Here is a 25616-nt window from a genome sequence, read left to right as displayed (position 1 = left end):
ACAAATCCTTCATCTACTAATAATTCTAAGTTTCTTTTTCAATAATCAACTTAAAATTATCATTTCCTCTCTACAATTAACAGAAGCATGTTGAGTTAAAGCATAGTCTGCTTCACAAACTATCTTATGTTGAATGCACATTTTGATTACACTAATTAACAATGGTATTGACAAGGTATATGGGTAATGTTCCAAAAGACAAATATATATGCAGAAGTCATAATTCAATACTATGTATTGAATTTGACAGTCATAACAGTGCATCAAAGATAATAGGCTTTAGTTGATCTGAGACTCGCAGGTTTACATTGGAAAAATTAAAATCTCAAAAAATACAGAACTCCGAGTAAATTCCAAACTGAAAGTCTCTGATCAAATGGCAATATCTAAAGCTTAAACACATCAAACGAATTGACAACAAGTGTTATATTCCTGACTTGGTACAGACATGATCTCATGTAGAAAATAGTGGATTAAACCTGGTTTTTTAACTAGTTAAACCTATCACTTGTATGACAGTTGCATAAAATTCCATAATATTAACAACAATGTGTGAATTAAACCAACTGACCAGTTTACCATTATGAAGAACAACAATAAAAGTGCCATTTTTTTGTATACTAATCCTCTTAATTGTAGAAGTTATTATGTTGTATGCATCAACCTATATTTTTTTTCAAAGATAACACCCTGATACAACCTAGTTCTGAGTTACAAGAGAGTTAAAATACACAGAAGTTTTAGTTAGTCAGATTAGGAAAAAGAAATTTGATCATCGACTTTATCATTCCATTAATCTTGTGTTATAAAATTGTAGGCTGATGAATTGTTTTGATTGTCTAAAGTCTTACTTAATATTGAATTTAGACAAAATATATGCCTTCTTTCTTTTGTTGTTTTGTTACATCTATTTTTATGTTTTTATACGCCTGTCTTTTAGACAGGACGTATTATGGTATACCTCTGTCCGTCCGTCCGTCGTCCACACATCGGACAATAACTCAAAAACACTTTCACCAATTTCCATGAAACTTAAGTGAATTGTTTATATCTATTGATGTAAGCTCCCTTTTGTTTTTTCTTTAATTTCAGATTTTAAGTTTTCGATTTATGGGGCTTTATTCATAAAAAAGGGGGGATTTTCAACACTTCGGACAACAGAGGCGGATTTAGAGGGGGGCCCAGGGGGCCTGGGCCCCCCCTTTTTTGGGAAAAAAATTGGTTGCTTATATAGGGAATCATTGAAGCGTGACTGGAGCAGGCCCCCTCTTAGGTCAGTCAGTGGGCCCCCACTTATCAAAATTTCTAGATCCGCCACTGGACAATAACTCAAAAAGGCTTTCAACAATGTCCATAAAACTTTGGTGAATTGTTATATCTATTGATGAAAGCTCCCTTTCAATTTTTATAAATTTCAGATTTTACATTTCCGTGTTATGAATTTTTATGCTTAAAAAAGGGGGGATTTTCCAATTTTGGGACAATAACTAACACTTTCACAAAATTTTATGCAAATTTGATAAATTGTTTATATCTATTGACATAAGCTCCCTTTCCATTTTTATAAATTTTAGATTTTACGTTTTCTTAAGTAATGAATTTTTATACTTAAAAAATGGGGATTTTATGAAACTTTGGTGAATATATTAATGTAACATCCCTTTAGATTTGTATATATATTTCTAGTTGATCATATAAATTCATTAAAAGCATAAAAGATAAGTTAAAAGAGCAACGGGCGTATCATGCGCTAAAGTGCAGCCCTTTATTTTTTGTTACCTTGACCTTTGCATTTTTTTTTTATCTAGCACATGAGTACTTAAAATGGTACGAGAAAGATTTTTGTGTGCGCTATATATGCTATTGGAATAAACTTTTTGAAGCTTTGAATAAAAAATGTAAAAAAAAAGTATTAACTTAAATACAAAGCTCCATGGTAAATTAAAAAAGGGGTGAAGTCCATAAAATCTAGTAAAAGTCAAAAGCTCGATTATATCAACCAAGATCGTGATATATTGATATGCTCGACGATCGTAATATATTGATATGCTGGACTTGCTGTAGCACCTGGTATCCAAACTAGTTCATACTGCTCAGGTATTATCTATGTTGAAACGTCCTTTTTTTCGTTGTTTTTTTATTAGTTTGTGCTGGTTTAATTTCTCCCTTTTAGTTACCTACATGCACACATGTAAAATATTTTTTTTGCATTTTAATAACTTGATCAAGTATAAAAGTTGGTGTGCTGGCTTAAAACAAATGTACATACTAATGTTTAATTCATTAATTGATCGATCTTTTTCTGACCAGCTGTTACAAATGTCATAGTGCACTAGTTCTACATACGTTACATGACTGGTTCATGTCGCATGCAGAAGTAACAGTTAACATCATAACAAAATAAGCGGCCTTTCTTTTAATAAATTTTTTTTTTGTGTTGACGAAACTAATTTTTTGTTATCAATGTGAGTTGTATCCATGCATATCTTGTTTTAAAAATAAGAAAGGTCATTTCATTTTGAGTGATATAAATGCATTATCATCTTCTTTTTTCCTTCAGTCCATTGGAATGCATGTAGATTTATTTCACGCTTTTCATTTAACAGATAAGGCAAGCATCAACCATTATTTTGGCATCCGCAAGATGGAGAAGCTCTTTGTTAATGGCTATGATCTGAAGTTGTTGATGATAGAAAGTGATAAGTGAAGGGACATGTAACATATGGTGTTACATAATCATACTAGCTTCCGGTTGTGGTAGCTATGGGGGATTCATCATTTTTTATAACGTTTATACACATAATTTTTAACTTAACTTAAACTCAAAGGCTACTGGGTTAACAAATCATTAACCCTTAACAACTTTTCCAGCACTAACATTTAAAAAGGACTTCATATTTTTTAAGGTTTATTGGAAGTGAACCTTCTCAATGATGTATGAGTTGGACTGTCCCTCTGGTATCTTTCGTCTCTCCTCTCAAAGTATAGAAAGATGAAACTTTTTACCAAGGCAAACATTTATATAACAGAACAACAAATGAAAGATTTTAACGACCTTGACTGGCTATACAGCCCATGCACGGTCGGGAACAAAGTCTCAAATTTTCTGACCTAACTTTTATATTAAATTAATCACAAAGTCTATTTCTTCGGAGTAAAAATATATTCAGGATTGAAAGACTTGCTTGCCCATTCATTTACTCAATGACTGGTAATGATGTATGTTTTGTCCCATATTGACTGCTGCTCTGTTGTTGTTAGAGCACAAGTAGTGTAGAGTACCTGTTTGGCCTTCTATTTTAGAGGACCATAATCTTGCGTTTGGTTTTTGGCTGTCTTGTTAGTGGCGGACCAGTTAATGTTGTACCAATCATATGAGTCATTGTCTTCTTGTTTTATTTTGAGGATCTTTTCCCGCTGGTTACCTTCTTATTTTATTGTTTTAGGACTTGTATGTTTACAATATGTAAATGAGGTACAGTTATATTCGTTCAAGACTGAAGACGTTGTTACTTATACTTTTTTCCCCGTTGCCAGATAAATTCATAACTGTTAAAAAAACACCTGCTGGTCATTTTCCTCTTTCAAAATTAAATCAGTCTGCTGTCAAGTTTTTGTATCCTGATGTTGGTTCCGATATATGAAGATTACCGTGCAGGCTATATCAACATTACAAAATCGAGTTTAAAGTACACAAAACTTATTCTTGGAAATTTGAAAATGTTATAATTTTTTAGTTGTGGATACGGTTGTAAAATACCAAAAGTAAAATCACAAAAATACTGAAATCTGAGCAATGTCATTTGAGGAAACACCGTCCAATCGATGGATAACATGTTCACTGTGGTGACATTGGTCTCTAAACGACACCTGCATCATCTCTGTGAAATAGCGTTTTAAATACTAGAGGACCAAACATTTCCAAAAGACTTTAGTGTGGGGTTTCACTGATGAGAGAACATTAGTAGACGTACGCATTACGTATTGTTAATTTTGATCACTTCCGTTTGAGGTTGTTATGAGGAATAATATCACTATATTTGTTATTAAGGAGGGGGGCAAGGGGTTTAGTTGTTATGCTGTTATGGGGCATTTTAATTCTTTGTTATCTGTTATTTTGAAAATATATTTGCTGTTAGCTGTTATTGTCTTATTCTTTGTTAGCTTTTATTGGGCTTTTAGTTTTTTTGTTATCAGTTATTTTGATAATGTATTTGCTGTTAACTGTTATTGAAAATTGGAATGTTAGCATTTTTTTGACAGCCAAAATTCGGTAGAAATTGAAGATCATTGGACATTGGAGTCTACCACTACTAATATGTTGGTCCCGTATACGTATTCGGAGAAGGATTCCGTTAACATATACCCATCACAGAAGAGAGGTCCAGGACAATATTCCAGTCTATCTTATGATTATCCTTTGTAATACATTCCATTTTTTTGGAACATTTATTTAGAATTATTTTATTATTTTGTATGAGGATAATGTTCCTTGTTTTCCGTACTAACATATTAAATTAGAACAATTCTTGATTATGATATGACAAAAAGGTAAATATGGTCAGGAATATCTGACAAGGATCTCAATTAAGGACTAGGTCCTTACCACCAGTTAACCTTTTATATTATATGGTATAGACTCAGCTCTTTTCAAAGCAGAACCAAATACATTGTACAATGAAAGTTTCCACCATGTACTGGGTTCCGAAGCTGCATATAACTGTATATAAACAATACATCAAAGTCTCATGAGAACTGCTGAAAACATTTTTGAGTTATTGTCCGAAAACTGGAAAATACCATCTTTTTATGACCCCGCAACGAAGTTGTCGGTGCCATATAGTTTTACCCTTGTTTAATGAATAAACCCCTTAACTGAATAACATAAAATCGAAAGGGTGCTTACAACAATAGATATAAACAATTCAGCAGAGTTTCATGAGAACTGCTGAAAACGTTTTTGTGTTAATGTCCGAAAACTAGAAAATCCCCCCTTTTTTGTTAATAAAACCCCTTGACTCGGAAACGTAAAATCTAAAATTTATAAAACTTGAAAGGGAGTTCATGTCAATAGATATAAACAATTCATCAAAATTCCTTGCAAAGAAGTAGGTCCGGTGAGAGCCGATTTTGACCTCAAATTTCAGGTTCATCTAACGAAAGATTTTGGACACTTTTTAAACACTTAAGTGTCTATTTCAATTGATTCAATTAGTTTATGTAATTTTTTTTTTTTACTGAATAGTCATTAATAGTCATTAAAAACGCTTCGATTCAAGCTTAAATATGAAAAATCTATCAAATATGCCAAAAAACGTCACTTTTTAGATGGTTTTTGTCAAAATTGAAAGTGGCCGCATCCGTGTTCATCCTCAACCTTTATATATGTAATGTATTTTCATCAAATACAACTTACATTTCAATATTGTGAATGAACACGAATGCGACCACTTTCATTTAAGACGGAAACCGTCTACAATTTAACTAAAATGCTAAAATTGTGAAGATTTCAGTAATTTAGCATGACTCAATGATGCTAGTACCCGATAAATGTGCATTGTTTTGTCAAAAACAGCCCAGACTTCAGGGATCTCCATGGCCTGTTTAACGATGGAGCCCCGCCATCGTTCAAATGTCTTGCGCCATCGTCAAATGACTCGCGCCATCGTTAAATTGTCTTGTGCCATCGTTAAATTGTCTTCCACCATCGTTCAAAACTTCATCGTTTTTCGTAGCCCGACGCCATTTTTTTATCAATTATAATCAAATGCATGTAATTGCATAACCCTTAGGCTTTTTATGTTATAATCCAATACAGTTCTGACGCCTGAGGGATATCCGGATTAAGATCGCTAATTACTTGTACCTGAGCTTGTACAGGTAGATCAACAAACCAGACAGGAGAATACTATCAGAGGATAGACGATCCATTTGTCGAAGTAATCAACTAAGTTTCAGCAAATGCTTATGATCATTTAGATTAAATAAATTAATTAATTAATTAATCCAGTTACAAAGAAAACAGTTTAACAAGTCGAACACGTGCTTTATTTTGACTTATGCAATCAGCATCCCCCTTTTTTAAGAAGTACAAAATAAGACGCAAAACAGTAAATATTATTTCATCGCAAATAACTCGAGTACTGCTGTAACGATAATTTAGAATTACTTTAAAAGTTTAAAAGAAAAAACTTAAATATTTCCTGTAAAGAAATATCGTATCTAAATTCCGAATTCATTTCGTATATTACAATCAAATTGATACATCCGCGTTTCCGGTTTCTATTCAGACTCGAAAGATGCATGTTGCACAGCATTAATTTTTCCAGATAAAGTCATTAAAAACCTTTTCATTTGTCAACGTTTGCTTTACAAATCTCTTTAACCTTTTACACAACCCGTACGAATTGTTTTGTTGTAGCTGCAAATCAGCCATACCGGTAATGGGCTCTGAATTTGACAGTGTCCACGAAAAATAAGCTCCACATCAGATGATTTTTAACCCCCATAACAATTACCAAAAATAAAAGAAATCTGCATGGGGACTGCATGACAGCTTTTGGTCATTCTCGACTAAGGGGGGACCATGAAGACTTGGCATTTGAATGGTTCAAAACGGCAATAAATGAAAATATTGATACTTCTAATTCTATAATGAAAATTCAAATAAATATAATTTAAATAAGCAATGAATTAGCATGTTCACCATTCCTTGTATGGAGGGATAAAATACTTCCGATCGCGCTACATTGTACAGCGTAGACAAGGTTTGTAATGGTGAAAGTTCCTCCATGGTTCAATTTTCATCCATGGAGATCCCTGGACTTATGTAGCAGAAGCATTCTTCTTTCCAGTAAATAGCTTAAAGATTACATTTTCACAATTTTGTAAAACTGCTATATTTTGGGGCCAAAAAGGGGTGTTACTAAACCTACTCCTTAATGAAAGGATTTTTGAGACATCATCAGAAAACTGAAAAAAAACCCACCATTTTTATTGAATAAAACCCCATTACTCAGAAACTTAAAATTTTAAATTTTAAAAAACGATAGGGAGCTCACGTCAATAAATATAAACAATTTTCCAAAGTTTTATGTAAAATGGTTAAAGAGTGTTTGGGTTAATATCTGACATGATGACGACGACGGACACGAATATACCAAATACATATCTAGATACATAATTCTAAAAAACATTTTCATAGAAAATGGAATTCATTACAAAGGATTATACCCGTAATAAGAAATTTTGGATTTGTCAATGACCTCACTTATTTAAATATTTCATTTACTGTTATCTGTTTTTGTCCATTTTAATTCCTTGTAATCTGTTACAAGTCAAATCAATTTGCTGTTATTGGGACCCCCCTTGCCCCCCCTCATTAAGATACTGTCTATACTAATTATGTTAATGTTGCTACATAGACCAAGTACGGTATGCAAATACTGATTGTTCATCACAAAGATTCGTCAACGCGTTTGACACGGATAAACCCTCATCCACCTTTGTATATATATCTACGAACCTAGAAAAAATGGCTTTTGTAGTTTCAGAAGCTGTACTTCTATTTTGAGTATAGACGTCCATAATTCTGTGAACTTGGTAAACAAATAGTTGAGGTGTATATACTTATTACAAGCTTTTGATATCAGAAAAAATAAGCCGATATTGTAAGTGTCTAAAGATCTGAAATGACATTTTATCATTTTGTTTCATTTCACTGGTTCAATTATTTTAATCAAAACATCTTATTTCAACTGAAAATGCGAACTTTGATGTACACCAAGATCATTTTCATTATCATCATATGCATATGAAGTGACCTACTGCAAGTATGACCTTAGTACATATATAGCTATTAGAAACAAGATGAAATCAAACACGGGAAAAAATCGGATTATGATGGGATTTTTTTCACTACAAATTAAAAATTCATATTGGACTTCAAGAAATAAAGTAATAATTGCAACATTGGTTGCTAGCGGTATTAATCAATTGCTGTGTAAAAATGAATTTTCCCCGATGGCGGAAGTCTTGTTGTTGTATACTTGTCAATAATCGTCCATGGTTCGAGTCTTTAAAGGCAATTTTTGATTACATGAAATTTGCTCTTTAGAAATTAATTGCATAATTTGAAAGATGCCAGCAGAGTGGAAGTCGCATGTCACCCGACCGATGCATTTAAGTAGATTTTCTGTGTAGGTAATGGATATAATCTAAAGCCAAAAGACCGCTGTTTAAATTTGGCTCTTCCTGCTAATAAGGTGTCGCCAATAAATTTTCATGTTTGTTTGAATTCGTGCTGTGTTTTGTTTTTGGACGACCGGAATAAATGTTACGGTTTGTCGGTGTAGCTGATATTTCTATAAACATAATAAAGTCAAATGATTCAGCTGTTAACCAGGAAAATAGACAGGAGGTAGAATATTGATGGTGAATAGATTGCCTAGAGACAAATTATTTACTAGTGGAGATCAGTTAAAAAAAATGAACAAAAACTCAATTTTAATCATTTTAAATATCAGAACATCTTTTTAAAGTTAACAGTTATTTAGAACAGAAATTCAATGGGGGTCGTCGCTTTGGTCTTTATTGGTCACATGAATTTCAACATTTTCGTTATTCCCGGTATAGTCAATATTTTTGTTTGTTTTAAATGATTGCACATTGAAGACTTGATACAAGCAAATCTACAAAATAGAAAGTACCCGTAATATTGGTGGTAGTAGCACCAATAATGTATCTTAAGTGAACAGGAAATAAACCGTTTCAATGATATCCTACATTGACAGATGCTTGAGAATTTGGTACGTGCATTGACTTACTAATGTCACAGTGACCACAGGCAAACTTTATTTTTAGCGATAATACAACTTCCTCGTGTATTAAAAATTATATTTCTACGTGTTGATAACAGATGTAATTCAACATATTTCATCAGATCTGTCAATTTATAGAGGCAGCTTGTTATATAGAGAGGACTTTTCTTTAAGGTTACTGTGGCATTGCTTCCGAATAGATGGGATTACTATCAATTCATTGGTTAGTTTTAAATATCCCCGATTTACTGAATTGTTCAAGGGGAAGTAATTTATAAACGGGGTGAACCCGATGAAGGTAATACTTCACTTGGCACACTGATGTTAGCATTGTAGCCGTATTGCCATTTATTTGGTATTATAAGTTGACTGTTTTCAAAACTTTGGATTTTTGAATTACTAAGGCTTTTCTACCTCCGGAATAGATTGCCTTAGGTGTATTTGGCAAACTTTAAGGAACATTTGGCTCTTCAACTCCGTACTTTATTTGCCTTTTTAACTTTTTTTTATTCGAGCGATACTGACGAGTCTATTGTAGACGAAACGCGCGTCTGGCGTAGATGCAAGGTTTTAGTCCTGGTTGCTATTATATAAAGTTTATTATATATAGATACTTGTCTTTTGCATTCTACCCAATCTCCATTAGTTTTCAATCTAAATAAAAAGATTTCAAAAAGTTTCGATTAGCAAAATTATGACAATAATTGTTACTTATTGTGTAATCTTGTTGTGGTTTTCAATTCTGGCAAACACAGAGTTAGAAAACAAGTTATCCATATGCACCTGTAAACGACAAACATCTAATGTGTCTAACCAAAATGTTTGCTTCTTATTATTTTAAGAATTAGAAATAACTAAGATGCTGATTCTCTTAAGTTGTTGTTAGTGGTGAAAACGATTTGGTTTTATCCTTTGAACTGAAATTTAAAAACTACAAAAAAAATATATGATGCATTAAGAATAACATTTCTAAGACATTTGTTTTATAAGAAAGCTTTAAGTGTGCAATTAATGTTTTGTGCAAATGGTTTGTTACATACTTTTGGATTACAGAGGAGAATCTTTAATGTGATTTGTCGTCCAGATCTAACTGTCACTGAATATTTCTTGATGTTAAGTAAATTTAATTTCCAAGAGATCTTCATGACATGCAAATTGAATTTTATTCTAATCAAACAGATTGTCACTTCTACATTTTGGTTTGTTTTAAAATCGGTTATGGTTGCACAAATGCATAGATTGTTTTAGGTATTGATGATCGGCATCTTTTTAAAAAATAAAAATAAATTGCAAAGTTGAAGAAATTTGAGTTGCAAAGCAAGAATTGGAAATGCAAATTCAGTAAATTGTACATTGAATTGAATATATTCCTGTCATGATTGAAACAGATTAAGATTCTGTTTGACTTAGTTTGGTCGAAATATAGGAGGATAGTTTTGCAAGTTCATTAATCACAGCGCTTCCTGGAACATCCAACTCGTAAAGGATTGTTTCAAGTAACTGTTATATCGAAATATTGTTTTCCTTGGAATACTTTCGAAACATCGGGCTTAGCTCTGACGCTATTATCATCAACAATGCATAATTAAAAAATGAATTGGTATGACCTTTGAATCTTTGTTTTCGAAGTGATACTGGGATACTTCTCAAAGACATTTCTCTTTAAAGTCATTCCTTTTTTATTTAAAAAAGTATTAATTAATATATGGAAGTTTTAATAGTGTCAAATCAGATGTGAACTTATAAGGAGCTGCCAACCCTTTATTGCAATAGCCTTGCCAATTTGTCTTCGGCTTAATAGTTTAAATATATATTTGATATCTTCGGCCTTTATTTTTTGATGTTTTATAAATCTATTATTTTCTTCATAGAACGAGTGACCAAATGCTATTTTTAGATTTGTAATTTCCTTTACGAATGGATCCGTCGTGTTAATAATCCCTGTAAGGCTTCTTATTTCTTTGACTTTTATATATGATGACTGTCCTTGAAATTCCAGCATTGTTCCATCAAATTCAAAATTTTAATTTACCTTCGTGTGGCAACGCATATTAGTCTGTTGATATTAATGAAAGGCATACGTACACTTGGTCTTGATGAAATTCTGATGGATGAATATAATCATCCATTGTTGAAAGAAGTTTCAGTCAGGAGTTTTATATCAAAGTGAAAGGATGTTTGTTAAATCTTGAACAATATATACGAAAATGCTTAAAATCAATTATCAAACGTATGGGGATTGATACTTTATGAATGTTATACTACACGACGTTCTTGCAAATGGTTTGATGTTCCGGAAAATATTTAGTCATTTGAAAGAATTTGTCATTTTTGAAGTTTCTTTTACTGTGACAGTAGCTTGACATGTCTTGTTCTTTGAAAATCCTTTATATAAGTTCGTTCAAATTGAAAATTTCTTCGACATTGGACTCTTTTTCAATTCAATCATTTTGTTGTATGAAAGATTCTAGTTTCATAACTTTCTGACCATAGAAACTGTTGTTTCATGTTTATTTTAACCACAACTTATTTAAATTAGTATTGAAATATTCAGACGCCAAGAAAAAGATTGATGAATTTGATAATTTAAAGATCGGACAATTAAACTGTCATATTCATCATTAAAGCGTGAACAAATTGTACAATTTTAAAGATGAATTATTTACTGTTACGAATTGCATAAATTTCCTAAAAACATGATGAATCGTAATCAATTCTGACACGAACATTTTAAAAAGTTGTGTCATGATTATGTCCATTTTAAATGCCCTTGATATGGGCATGCTCTTATCTTCTTTAAATCATATATTTTCCATAAAAAAATCTTGGATTTACCAAGAGAACGAGGTTTATTGGTTAGTTTTCTGGAATTTTGATTTTTATTTTTTTCATGTCGTATCTTGGAGCATATGTCCTTTCAATTCTTTGATGACCTATTACACTCAATTTTGAATCAAATGTCATGAAATATTGCTATCATTAGACGTAATAACTGCAGCGTGTATGGGTATAACTTAATTTGAGATAGTAATAAACGCGCTCCATACCAGTGTTTCTATTAGATAGAGTGAGGGATATTTAATGTCCATATTCTAATGATCCCTTGTGGATTTTTCATATCTAGTATTTCAAAGATTTTTTAGAGCCAGATAACGCAATATCGTGAGCAAAATTGTTGAAATTAATCTCGAACTTCTTCGGCAATTCCTGAGGAGTTTTGCTTCAATATGCATTAAAAATATCGTCATGTGATATCGAATGACAATGTTTATAATCACCTGAAGATTCTAGTGTCAATATGTATGACCTACAACTTCGTCCAAATGTAATAACAAAATGAAATTTGAACTACAACAGCTTGGAGCACAGCAGTTGTTCTGAGAAACGGGGATCAGTTTATGAGATGACAAAATTAATAACGGTTTAGGATTAAAGTGACATAAGATGTTCTTCTCTGTTCGTATGTTTGATGCCGATCATTTATCGTAGTGTCGTTGTGTCTTCTTTGATGAAATTTACTATGATATCTGAGAAATTGTTAGCTTTGAAAAGAAAATGATTCTGCTCTCTAACATGGTAAACTGTCAATACTTTCTTGAATATACTCTCGATTTCAACTTTATATTCCTTTAGTCGTTGAAACTCCCTCGTTTTACAGTTTTGTCGCAAATATTACATTTCTGATTGTATGTTGCAAACATTTTTGTAGAAAACACATGACCACATGGTCATGTGTATGGTAAATGCAGTAAAAGATAAGCACAATTAAAATCAGGAGGGCTTGTCAATTAGAATATCAGTATTTATCTACCATTACGCCGAATTATGATTCTCGTTTTATATATACAAACTACGTGAAACCCTTTACTACTTTTTGCCAGTAATTATGTAAGGATGTTATGTCTTAGATTTAGAATAGAATTGATATTTTTTGAGTTATCACTTCTGTATTTTTACGCAATGTTAACTTAAAAACATTCACGTTCTGATGAGAGGTTTATCTTCGTGAAAAATGTATTTTATCTGATTGACAAAAATAGGAATCGCCCCAGACAGAATGTGCGGTATTGTTAGTGCACCTGTTACCGAATACTTCACACAAGTTGTGCAACAAATAGCCATTTCTTGCCCTGGATGTAATCTACAAATTAGTAACAGCAGAATCTGGAGGGGTCTGGTAATGCTATCAGTTTAGTTGTTTTAATGCCACTTTCACTATACAATTAAAACATGCAATTGTGTGTAACGGTTGCTCGTTATAAGAACGCATATTATTTAAGCAACTTTCCTTGCATCTAAGGGAAGACCATTTTCTGTAATTTTAATTTGCTGATTTAATTTGAATTTTCGAAATGACCTTCCTGTTATTTTTGATTAATGGAGAAGTTTTAGGTTTAACAAGCGCACAGAACGCTGTAATTAGATATTCTGCTTTTGGCTATTTGTGTATTGCAGTATTATATAACGTAGTTTACCCATTGATCACGTCCAGGCACTAATGAAGAAAGATGTGGTAATAATTATCCAGCATGGACTTGGCACTGCGCATGCGTAATTGCTACCGTATTGATTTAGAAACTCGGGAGCTCTGACCCTGAGAAGCCGTTGGTGTGACACTGTTTAAAGCATGCACATTGCGTAATCCTGTCATCTACAACACCAAGAAAGCAAACCACTAATTGTATATACCGAATTATCTCCTTATTTTATAGCTACTTGTAACATCACAATGGTTTCATTTTATGATGTAAAATGATAAAAGTTTTCAATGCCATAAAGGAAGAAGAAACCATTTGGCGAGGAGAAAACTTCACTCTAGGTGCTTAAATTAAACGAAGCTGTTGATCTCTTGATAAATTCGAACAAAAATCCTCGCATAAATAAAAATTTTATTGAGTGCAACATTCATTGGGAACAAGCAGAATAATATCAACACATTTTGCCATAAATAACGGAGCGTAGAAGTTGTAGAGACAAGATTTACGGTCACTTTAAAAGTAGTGATTTATACTTCTATCAATTTACTTTTTTAAATAGTTTGGACAAAAACAGATTTGGTGATGAATTTTAACACTTGTCTATTTTGGTTAATTGTTATAGATGCGTGTAATAAAAGCTTTCTTCCCGGGTGTGTACTCGCACATTATTTGGCATGTTGAATTAGCAAGTTTATAAGTCAATATTGTGTAATCATTGTCCCTTATATCCGCATGTCAACTTAATGTGTATTTTTCTACCAAAGTTTTAATAGGCTTTAATGGAGTCGTGAAAAATGAGGTTGATGTAAATGGTGTTTACATCCAGTTGATCTGCTGTGGAAGGCGTTTATGCTGCGGGGTCATTGAAGGTCAAAATGGAAGCATTAAGTTAGATCATAAAATTGTAAATTGCATCATGTGATAATACATTGCTTTTATCGATCGCTCGGACACAGCTGTTCTAAGCGTCGCTACCTTTGATACGTCTTTAAGCATGTCCTATGGTGAAGAAAACATCTTATTAAATGAAAATAACATATGTATGGTTTTTAATTTGTGTAGTATTGAGCAAGTTTCTTCACATTATTTAACTGTTTGCGGACATCCATGTTTACATGTATGCAATATTATCCTTTATATTGATTTTGATGATATGATTTACATATTTAAAACTTCAGTTACCAATTGTTGACCTAGTGAATTTAAAACTAGCCAAGGTTGTCTGTCGCTATAGAGATCCATGTATATTGTCTGAACAGTAGCCAATGGCTAAACACTATTAACATAACACGAGAGGAATTTTGTACTGAGTGTCAAGTGTTGAATTACCTGTATATATATTGTTTGTCCATTTATGCACACCTGTATTCCTTCCGTGTACATTACGTCATTATATGCTTTAACTGCATGTAGGCGCCCAAGGTACAGGTATTATGGACAAACGTCTTCAAGTTATTCATTGAAATTTAAAAAAAAACATGAAAAAACAAAGAAACATGCTTTGTTTGACTTGCTTTAATCGCCCATTCGTCAAAAGGTCTAATATTGAAATGTTAACCAGTTTTGTAATGTCATAAATTTCATTTGGTTAATGAATAATATATTTGATCTTTAATGTTTGTCCTTGCAGGCGATACATTCCAGTTAAGTGTGTTATGTTTCACATTTGTTATTACATATATCATTTCATCTCTTGTCATTTGAGACAAGTCATTCCAGGACACAGAAACCTAGGTGGCTACTTCCTGTTTGATTTTCCCGAGTCCTGGGCATTAGTTAATCAACAAACAAGATGCCAGACAAAAGTTGTGTTGACCCGTGTCATTGAAGATTAGTTGACCACTTAACCCATTTCGTGACATTTAATTGTTCTGATAAAGGGAATGGACTAACCGACATAGATGTCCATCAGTTAGGTCATTCTTATTTTTAGGAAATGATGAAGTATTTTCCGCCTCTTTCAATGTACTGCATTGTTTAAAACCGTATAAAATAAGGACGTCGATACAGCTTAAGTATAGTTAGTCAAGTCAATCCGGTCTGGAATCGTGGGGATGTCGTTTCTCTTTATGTTTATCCATTTACTTAGATTGTTATATGTTTTGTTGAATTGACATGTCTGCTTTTCATTGTTTAACATCAAGAATCTTATTTTTTTTTTACATCTTTTAAAAATAATGAATGTTCTGCTGCATAAGCAGTAATAAAGTCTTCAAAGGTATGTGATAATCAATATGCTTTCAACTTTTGATGACAACTACTGGTTTCCAAATGATGTTATATCCAGCATACGTTTTAAAGGATTTGTTTTTGAATTCATTTCCTCTGTATCTCTTGTTCAACTTTGTCACAGTGTCAGATCTGGAATTTCGGCAACATATTTATATAACTATCTGTCTTGCTTGGTGTTGATACGGTTTCTTTTGAATTTTTAGTTAGCTTTAGGTGCAAAGCGAGCTTTGAAGGTGCAAACACTTCTGAATTAGTGTTATTCAAAATGATAACGATTGTGTGTTATTATTTCTTGTTTTTTCATCATCATCTGAAATATTTCCCCCCTCGTGCAGTATCATTTCCAATAGACCCTCGATGAAAGCATCACCTTGTTTATACATTACGTCTGATTAAGTCAAATAGTCATAATTACCCTGGGACTCAATTAACAAACATATGGGTTATCTATCTTCGTGGTCATTTAACCGAGTGACCTGGCAGTGTCGGTTATTGACCGTATGTTGGACGAAGTCCAGAAAAACAGGGGCATATGTTAGAGGGGAGAAATGTAAATGACTTTTTGTATGATATTAAATATACATTTATGTTCATAGATTGAATATATTATATGTTAGAGCAATTACAACGCACCAGCAATTTTAAATAACACTGTATTTATTTATGCTTTGATACTACTTTCTAATTACTTTTATCTATTAACAAGTTAACTTTGTACAGCCCAATGGTCATATATATTTATCTTAGTTGGTCAATCACGCCATAGACAGGTAGGTCGGTGACCGAACTCTCCTGGCAAACTATAAATAACTTTATATGACAAAGTATCTCATAATATAGTTTTATAAAGTTTTTATTGTGATGATGGTTTGAGTGGGGTGACTTTCAGGAACCGTTTAATATAGGATTATTTATATATAAATTGAGGATGGAAAATTATTTTACACAAGATTTTTTGCATTTCTTTGTTTGTGTGGGGTTTTTTTTTCGAAACCTTTTCAAATTTTCCGTTCCCAACGCTATTCAACTTCATATGGCCCTTTTAACTGTTTTAAATCCAGCGTCACTATTGAGTCTTTTGTAAAATAAATGCTCATCTGTTTAACAAAAAATTAAGCCTAGTATCAGATGAATTTATTTGCCTTGTTCTATCTTAAAAATTTAGACAGAACTACTTGTCATATAACATAACGATTTGTTAAACAGCAAAAAACAGAGAGAAAAAAGTTATTTCGTCAGTTTTAGCAATATCTTAGCGCCTCTCTATTTTTTTCTTTCTGAGCGCTTTACCAATTTTCTGTTAGTGCTATGTCTTGTTCTGTCTGCATTCTGATTTTAGAGGGAACAATTAATAGTAAGAATATTTACAGTCGTTAATCTCTCTCTATAAATATGTATATCATCGAAGTAAATTTTCACTATATTGATCTATGTTAATTTTATTTAGACCTCGTAGGTCATCAGTTGGCCAATATTGCTCTCAATATTTTTAATTTAAACTCAGAATTTTAATGGTATTTAGGGTCATAGTAGCTGGAGATGAAATAGATTTTGGAAAGGATATGTGATGGGGTATTGTGTAATAGTTTTCCCAGAGTCATGCTATATTAGGTCCAAGTGTAGCGGATTACTGTCACCACAATTAGTCTACCTGAAAATGATCTTCCCAGGATCTTCCTTCAATACATGTGTAGTTCCTTTGTCATTTAAGTCAACCTCTTTACTTCTCTGAAAACAACTTTTGTGTAATTGAAAACATAATTTTGACACCACGAAGAATGAAATACGATTCTGATTAGGGTTTTAATAATATTCATGGCTATTTTTTTGTCCAGTACCAGCTGCCAGTATGTAAAATAGGCCTGGTTAATAATGTAGTGTGTCCGACAGCTGGCGTTGTTTGTTACACAATAACATGCTCCTGGCATTATGCACCCCCTAACGACTGTTGTCACCCCTTGGATTATATCACTCATTCATTTGCAAATTTTTTTCTTCAATTGATATCAAAGCCATTTTCATAATAGGTCACCATTCAGAGTGAAAAGGGTCAATCTTTTGTTCCGTATTTGTTTGGAGATTGAAGACGTCTTGGACTTGAGTGCTTTGTTATTAAGTGTCAGTGGCGTAATACAATCCAACAAGCTGGCATTCACTGTCCGATAACGTATAATTATACATACATATTTTCTTTTTTAATTTCGACCATTGTTGGATTTGTTACAATCAATTAATATTATTTTCAAAAGCTTTTCCAATTGTAAACTTCAAATTGACGCTTTCTGACTTAAAATCTTTGTTCGTTTTTTAGTATGTTTTCCAGTACAACAAAGCCAATATTAATATCTGTTTGAATAAAAGACCCACTCCATTTGGTTTCTCCCTTCGGGTTATATCCATAAACACAGTGAAAATGTCCTGATTTAGTAAAAGATACATGCATTAGGAGCCATTAATATTATATATCATGCAGAAAAATGAATGTTTCGTATGACTGGTGTTGATACGTGGACCTGTTACGTGATAATTGCAGCCAATCTTATTTTATGCAATTAACACATAAAGGTTTCAGTATAATATATTGATTTGACTGGTGTTGATGATGTATATGTTAAAATCTTATCAAACATTTAAAGGTTTTTATATGTAGATCAAACGACGTGTCTGGTTTGTGGTCATGGATGGATTCAGCTGACTGCGGGGTAGTCTGCGGGAAATTCAACATCTTTCTTCTTGGTCTGGTCACTTTTCTCAATAAAGTCTCCTCAACATAAATGTGTTGTATGACACACGTTTTTATTTGAGAGGCTTAATGTGTATATATCAGATAAATATAATACTTTCATACTGCTTGCCTTTCGATAACAAGGAATCTGTGACAACCTGACAAAGTGGTTGATCTACGGGACTTATGGCGAGAGTAACAATTTCCTCCAATATACTTAATTATATATACCGTTATGGTTTTATTGACATCCTTCTTTTTTACTGTTTTTCATAACGCCCAAGTTTGGTCTTTGTACATCTTTAAAATTTGAAGTCATAAGTTTTAACAAGTCAATAGAGTTGTTTTCATTTTTTGTCGTGTTCTTAGTTTGCTGTCTTATTTACATCTTTCCACATGTTTTTTTTTTTTTTTTTTAGAGAGAGAGAGTTATATGAAGTTGTCAATTGTTACTCATTTCACACTTTGTGAGACCGGATGAATTCATATTACGAATATATTCATTTTAGTTTTCCCTCCAGATCCCCATGCATATTTAATAATGTCTGGTCAATTTGCTCTATTACATAAAAGGTATTAACCAAGCGTCGCGATAAACCTACCTGAATCGATCAAAAACTTTTACACAATATCAAGCTTGGTCTACTGTTTGCCCAGTCTGCTGATCAAATAAATAATATTGAATTTCTTTCTACCTTGTGCAAGTAAGGTCATTATAAACAATGTATCGTTTTCAGGACCACAATTTAAAAACGTATGACTCATTTGTACATTTGTAAAATATTCAATTGACATTTTGGTCAATGACAATAAAAAGATAGATATATGTTAGTTAATTTAAATCTATAAATTCCATTTGACATAAAAACACGATAAATTTACAATGAGTTAAACAAATAATGAAAATTAACATTTCCAAAAATAGGTTTATATTTTATGTCTGAAAATTAAATGGAGACCAATGGCGTTGAAATTAATATTTATTGGTTTGGTCTGTGATATGGCTTTTACCGTAACCAGTTAATTTATGGAATGTAAAATGTAGAATTGTCTTTTAATATATTAAACAGAAGCTAGCTATTAAAATGACTTTTTATTTTTGTCTAATAAAAACCTATTTTCCATTTCAGAGCCAACGAAGTTTGTATGCGAATCCTGCAAAGCCACTCACGAATCAGCATGGTCCCTCCTTCAACACGCTCAGAGAGAACATGGAATGAAAATATATTACACTCCACCATTGATTGAATCTTTACCGGTTACCAGAACTATTGATGCTGTTATGAAAGATCTTCACGATTCTAAACGTTCTCCACAGTTGACACATCCCCATAAAATTCACGACGATATCCGTGATCAACATTTATCTATACATCGTGATCATCATAGAACACCTCCATCAGCGGGAAGCTCAGTCGGCAGTGGTGACGCAACCATTACATCACACCATTCTCCGAATCCATTCATGTTCCGCTTCCCATTTGATAGACCGCCTCTTTCTCCGAGTCTACAATACAGCCGTCCACCGGGTCCAGATTTTATGTCTAGCGAACCTCGTCACCTCGGATTGCTTAATTTTCCACATTTTGATGGTCCCTCGCCACCATTTCCTCATTTGTTTGACAGGACGCCTCGTCCTATGGGATTTGACAACAAAACTCTTGAATCGTTTTATTCACAAAGATTGCGAGAGTTAGCATCAAGAGACATTATCACTGGAACAACTTCGGCATCCCCGCCCATCCGGAAGCACACACCTCCTTTTTCGCAGGCCAGCACAACGACAACGACTTTATTTTCACCTCTCACACCACAGCAGTCATCTCCTCATCAAGTGGAACCTGAAAGAGCACAGCGTCCAGATAGTTTAACACCACCCAGCAAATTAAAGTCTTGTGAATTCTGCGGAAAATCTTTCCGATTCCAGAGCAATCTGATCGTACATCGAAGGTCACACACTGGTGAGAAACCGTTCAAATGTCCTCTCTGTCCCCATGCCTGCACTCAGCAGAGTAAGTTAAAAAGGCATATGAAAACGCACATGAATAAATCACCAATGATGCCACATGTCTCTAATTCTTCAGACGGAGGCAATCATGGTTCAGGTGATAGCACACCGGAAGGAAGTAAAAAGTTCATGGACGACGAGGATGAAGATGAGGAAGAAGAGGAAGAAATGGAGGAGGAGGAAGAAGAGATGGATGAATCAGAGATGATGGAAGAAGAAGAAAGTCGAAAGCTGTCCAATAACAATCTAGAAAAAAAGCCTGATCTTTTTATCCCAAACTTTGTACCGACTCATTCACGAAATGGTGGTTTTGCAATTAACTCAAATCAGGACAAATCGTCATTGCTCAAAGAAGTGATGGAAAATACAGGTTTGACAGGGATTCCGACATACAAAGATGCTTTGAAACAAGCCATAGAAGAAAACTTTTCAAAAGAGAATCCAGAGTCTGGCAAAGAACAGAATGACAACGGCAGCAGAAATGGCAGCATATCCAGTAAGGAAGATATCAAATCAGAACCTGAAACTAACCAAGGCAACTGCATTGATAAGCAAGCAAATAGTGAAAATAGACAAGCCAAACATATAAAAAGCGAACCTCATGAGGCAGCACCTACTCCTATGTTCAACTTCGATATGTTTTCATCATTGCAACAATCCCTTTGGAGAATGCCGGTCGCTAATCCACCACCAGAGATTTATCCACATCTTATACCGGGATATCCTTTCGACCCTAATCACAACAATGGATTCAATCCTGTGTCTACGGTTGAAAGTGCTATGAAGAGTTACAACACTCAAAAGTCAGTAGACAATCTATCTTCGGCTAATAGTTCCCCTTTGCCTAGAAAGGAATCTAGAAGAAATGACACTTGCGAATATTGTGGGAAGATTTTTAGAAACTGCAGCAATCTCACCGTTCACAGACGCTCACATACGGGAGAGAAACCTTATAAGTGTGCACTTTGCAGCTATGCATGTGCACAGTCAAGTAAATTAACAAGGCATATGAGAACGCATGGTCGGATTGGAAAAGATGTATACCGTTGCAAATTCTGTAGCATGCCATTCTCAGTTGCCAGTACTCTAGAAAAGCATATGCGAAAATGTGTCGGTAATGGACAAATGAAAATGATACCAGACTCTGATTCTCAATCTCAGTCAGATACTGCTAGGATGATTCAAGATTCAGAATCTGATTCAAGTAATGCTCCTTCAAATGCTAACACACCAACGAGTATATACGAATCAAATAGCTTATCAAAGAACGCGTATGGTTCTCCGAACTCCTCCACTAGTATATTTGACTCCGTGAACTCCTCGAAGAGTTTATACGAGTCAGCCAGCGTTGCCACGAGCATGTTTGATGCAGCCAAAGTACCAACTAGCCCGTTTGACTCGGCTAAAATGGCTGCAGCTTTCAAAAAGGAATCTGGTTTATTCGATTCAATGAATGTTACCCCTACTATATGACTGCTATGGTTTGCTCAATATTTTGTTATTTATTTGACACCTTTATTGTAAACAGCACAAAATACTCATCTTCATGGTCTGCCCAACTATTCGCTGTTGTGTAAAGACTTGCTGGCACCATTAACCGGTGACGTCATCTTCATCATCATTTATCGTCATAGATCCACACGATTGTTGTAGTTTGGGGCAGACAAACTTTAGATATTGTAGATTTGTTAATTTGTATATAGATGTTGATTGTTAAGATGGGGTGTTTTAGGAGGGATTTGTACCCCATGACGTGTATCTTTAGATGGTGCTTACCCCTTCTTGCATTGTATACGTGTCATATTTTTTTTATATTTGAATAGATAGATGCACATTACTGGGGCTTTTAAAGCATATATTTTGAGATTATCAATAGCAACTTTGCTTCAAAGAAGCAGCAACTAAAATGGCAGACATTGATTTTGGTGATTTTTAATTCTGTGAAAATAATTGTCAGTCTTTAGACTTTAAAGAGGAGTAGTAAAAATATATCATCGAAATTGGAGAGTAATATCACACTGTGTTGAATTATATATTTGTTTATTTGTTTTTTGGAATGTGGCTTAAGTACAACATCAAACAGACGGAATTGATCAGGGCTTTCAATCAGGGAGAATATTACACCAACGGTTTCGATGTTTTAAATGTTTCATTAAAAGTTGAAATTATTCTAGAAGCATATTTGTGCCTATGTCTTAGGTCATCTTTTGTGACAATAAGTCTTTTTGTAAAATATGTGCCATATTATGTTTATATTCATCTACTGATGACTTAATGTTATTTAAAGAAAGCAGCAAGTTATTTATTTAAATGCAAAGGGAAAACATACTAGGAGTAATTTTGTTACATTGTGATTTTCATATTAAACTTTTATAGTATCAACTTTTAATGGAACAATTGGGAAATCCATATAAATGAAACCTGTTTTGATATGTGATGTAAAGAAATATTTAAATTTTATTGGAGGTATAGAAATATGCACACTGCAACAGAAGAGCTTAAGGCAGCAGAAAAATAATTGTAATAATAGTGCCTAAAATATATCCTGCCAAGCAGAATCTTACATGTTGTACGACCAACAAATTCAACTGGTTAAAATCTGGAGAAAACAATACAACAGTGCAATTTGTTTTTGTTTTTTTTATTATTATTTTTTTTGTCAAGAAGGGCGATACTACATTGAAGTGTTTGTATAAAGTTTTCATTGTTAGATTTAGATGTTAGAGAGTTTTATATATTATGTATTCCCTCATCACATTACTGTTTCCCAGGCAGTCTAACAACTAGGGACTTGACTCATTTTGGTGCAATGGTGTGCTTAAAACTACCTATGGCGTTACAACATCACATGGGTAGTGGTTTATTTTATGTAAGTGAGCTTGATTTCGTTTATTGCATATAAATTTTGTTCAGAAATGTGTTTCAATAAGGTTAGATGTGCAAAATATCACTTATCAAAACGAGGATTTTTATAATATAACTCTTTATGCAAAATTACGAAAGGAAAGTGTAGAATGAGAATACTCCTAGAAAATGCCAGGAGTGTTTGGAACATCGTAAAAGCACACTCAATGCAGCAAGTCAAGTTCAAAACAAACTGAAATGAAATATTGATCTTAACATGTCACTTTTCTTAGCTGTCCAGGGTTTAATTACTTTCTTGAGAAAAAAAATATCCATACTAAAGTTTCTTTGGAATATTGAAAATTTAAACATGCATAGTAACCCCTAATTGCATATTTGCTTTATTTATACATTTGATTATTTGGTAGTTGTGTTAAAAGTGACAAATTGTCGATCATCAATATTCACACTTGTGTTAATTGTGTCTATTTTTAGATCAATATGATATAGAACTAAATCACAGCAAACTACATGGTAGATAATTCTATTTGTTATAAGCAGCAGTTTGTTGTATCAGGGGAATTATGTTCAAGTTTGTAACCATAACTTTTTCATTATTGTATGATATCCCATAATTCACCAGTTATGTTGTTAGTCTGTCCTTTTATGTGTTTGTTATTGTTAATGTCTTTCACCCTTAATATCAGGGCAGTTTCTGCCATAAGCGTGCCATATTTGCGTTACGAGGGTTCCGTTTATATATAGGTATAATTTTGGTGCATATTTTTTCTGAATTACTATTTTGCAAACAGTGCTGCATTTTTAAAATAGCCATATGACCAGGGTCTTAGCTTTTATTTATTTTCAATATTATGCCATATATTTGTACATATTTTGTCTTCCCATTATTTCTTATGTTCATTTTAAGTGCTGTATTTTGCATTTTTACATTTTCCACTGAAAATTTTTAATATTTTGTTTGACATATTAGTGCTTAACTATTTTCCAGTGGACACATTTGTTTTTTAATTAGGGCCATATTTTGTCACACACATTTAGTTTCCCGGTGATCAGTGCTTCTTGTGTTTTTAGATCTCTTTTAGGGTTGTTCAACAGCAAGACTCTGGTCAATTATCTGTGCCATAATCATGATTTTTAAATTCTAATAGTTATTTTTTGTGTCTCATTTTTTACTGTGATTGCTTATGTATTCTCATAATTGCGAACAAAATTCTAACCATTTATTTCATTGTATTACACATTCAGTAGAGAACATTGTTTTCTGTTCTTGTTCTGCTGAAGTCGTTTAGAAAAATATCAGATGCTACATAAATTTAGAATAATAGGAAATGCAATTTGGATTTATCATAGTCGACGATACAACTTCATTGAAAAAATGAATACTTAACAAGAATGTATGATAAAAAAAGAGTGTTATGTCTAATAATGAAAATGTTGAAGTCCTTAATATATTTGTATTCTCAAAAACGAATCAGAAGCATTAAACATTTTAAAATTTTGTTTTGATATGGTTTATTCCAAAATAAGGCTCCAAAACAGAGTTGTATTTAAATTCTATAGTTGTATTAAAGACAAAAGTGGTTTTTTTTAAATGTACCTTACTCCACTGCATCTTTCATTCCTCATTAAACTTTGTTATAATACATATTTTCCACAATTTAAACATTGTTAGGCAAAATTCTATTTGAAATAATAAGTTGTCGATATAGTTTGAAGATCTATAAGTGAGAATAAATTATCTAAAGATTTCTATTTGAAACAAATATTGCTATTCTCGTCTTTTTTAAAGAATTTTCACAAAACATTTAGGAACTGGTTTAACTTTTGTCATCGATAAACTACTGTTGCCTCTCATTTTATTTGATCTCAATAAATAATATATAGTTAATTTTTATTATAAATATATTTTCAGCACCCAAAATATTTGATACTTATACTAAATTGTTAAACGATATGATCAAGATAAATACAAAATACGCATATATATTTTCCATTTTGGTACCGAAAACATAACTGTTAACAGGGATAACAACTAAAATAAGAGGTAATTATTGAATATATGAAGAGGCAATGAGCAGATACAAGAACAGATAGCATTGTTTATGTGCCTTTGTTTACAGATATTTTTGTACATGCAATGTACTAGGAGTAAATTAGAACTACAGCTTCATGTATTTATAATGTGATTGTCCGTATGACAGTACAAAGTACACTTAAATAAAACATTTCTTCTTCCTCTTTCTTATTTTATTTATTTCATGTTACTTTTACACTTATCATCTGAATGTTATTTCCGTGTTAGCAGTACATAATACAACAATTGTTATAAAGGATAAATAGAGACAGGAAGCGAACAGTGGTTGCACTTTATTTGTCTTATTGTTACTATACCGTCTTACAGTTAATTCATACTAAACTGGCTTTGTTTTACATACTTGTATAAATTTCCAGAAAATATATTGAGAAAATTTAATGCTACTTTCCTAGAA

At 32.8% G+C, this 25616-nt stretch overlaps 1 protein-coding gene across 2 annotated transcripts in view; it reads left to right on the top strand.

The window, feature by feature from the left end:
* The window catches only part of LOC139514150 (B-cell lymphoma/leukemia 11A-like), a 53280-nt gene extending 27915 nt beyond the window's left edge, over positions 1 to 25365 (top strand). For both annotated transcript variants that reach the window (XM_071302931.1, XM_071302932.1), the window contains one exon: positions 19385 to 25365. In XM_071302931.1, the coding sequence (XP_071159032.1) occupies positions 19385 to 21735 (2351 nt within the window). In that variant the 3' untranslated portion in view covers positions 21736 to 25365. The remainder of the gene's footprint in view (positions 1 to 19384) is intronic.
* The last annotated feature ends 251 nt before the right edge of the window (positions 25366 to 25616 follow it).

The sequence above is a fragment of the Mytilus edulis genome, chromosome 3, assembly GCF_963676685.1.
Source record: "Mytilus edulis chromosome 3, xbMytEdul2.2, whole genome shotgun sequence".
Taxonomy (NCBI): domain Eukaryota; kingdom Metazoa; phylum Mollusca; class Bivalvia; order Mytilida; family Mytilidae; genus Mytilus; species Mytilus edulis.
Note: the sequence above shows the minus strand (reverse complement) of the source record. Positions and strands in the feature narration are given on the sequence as shown.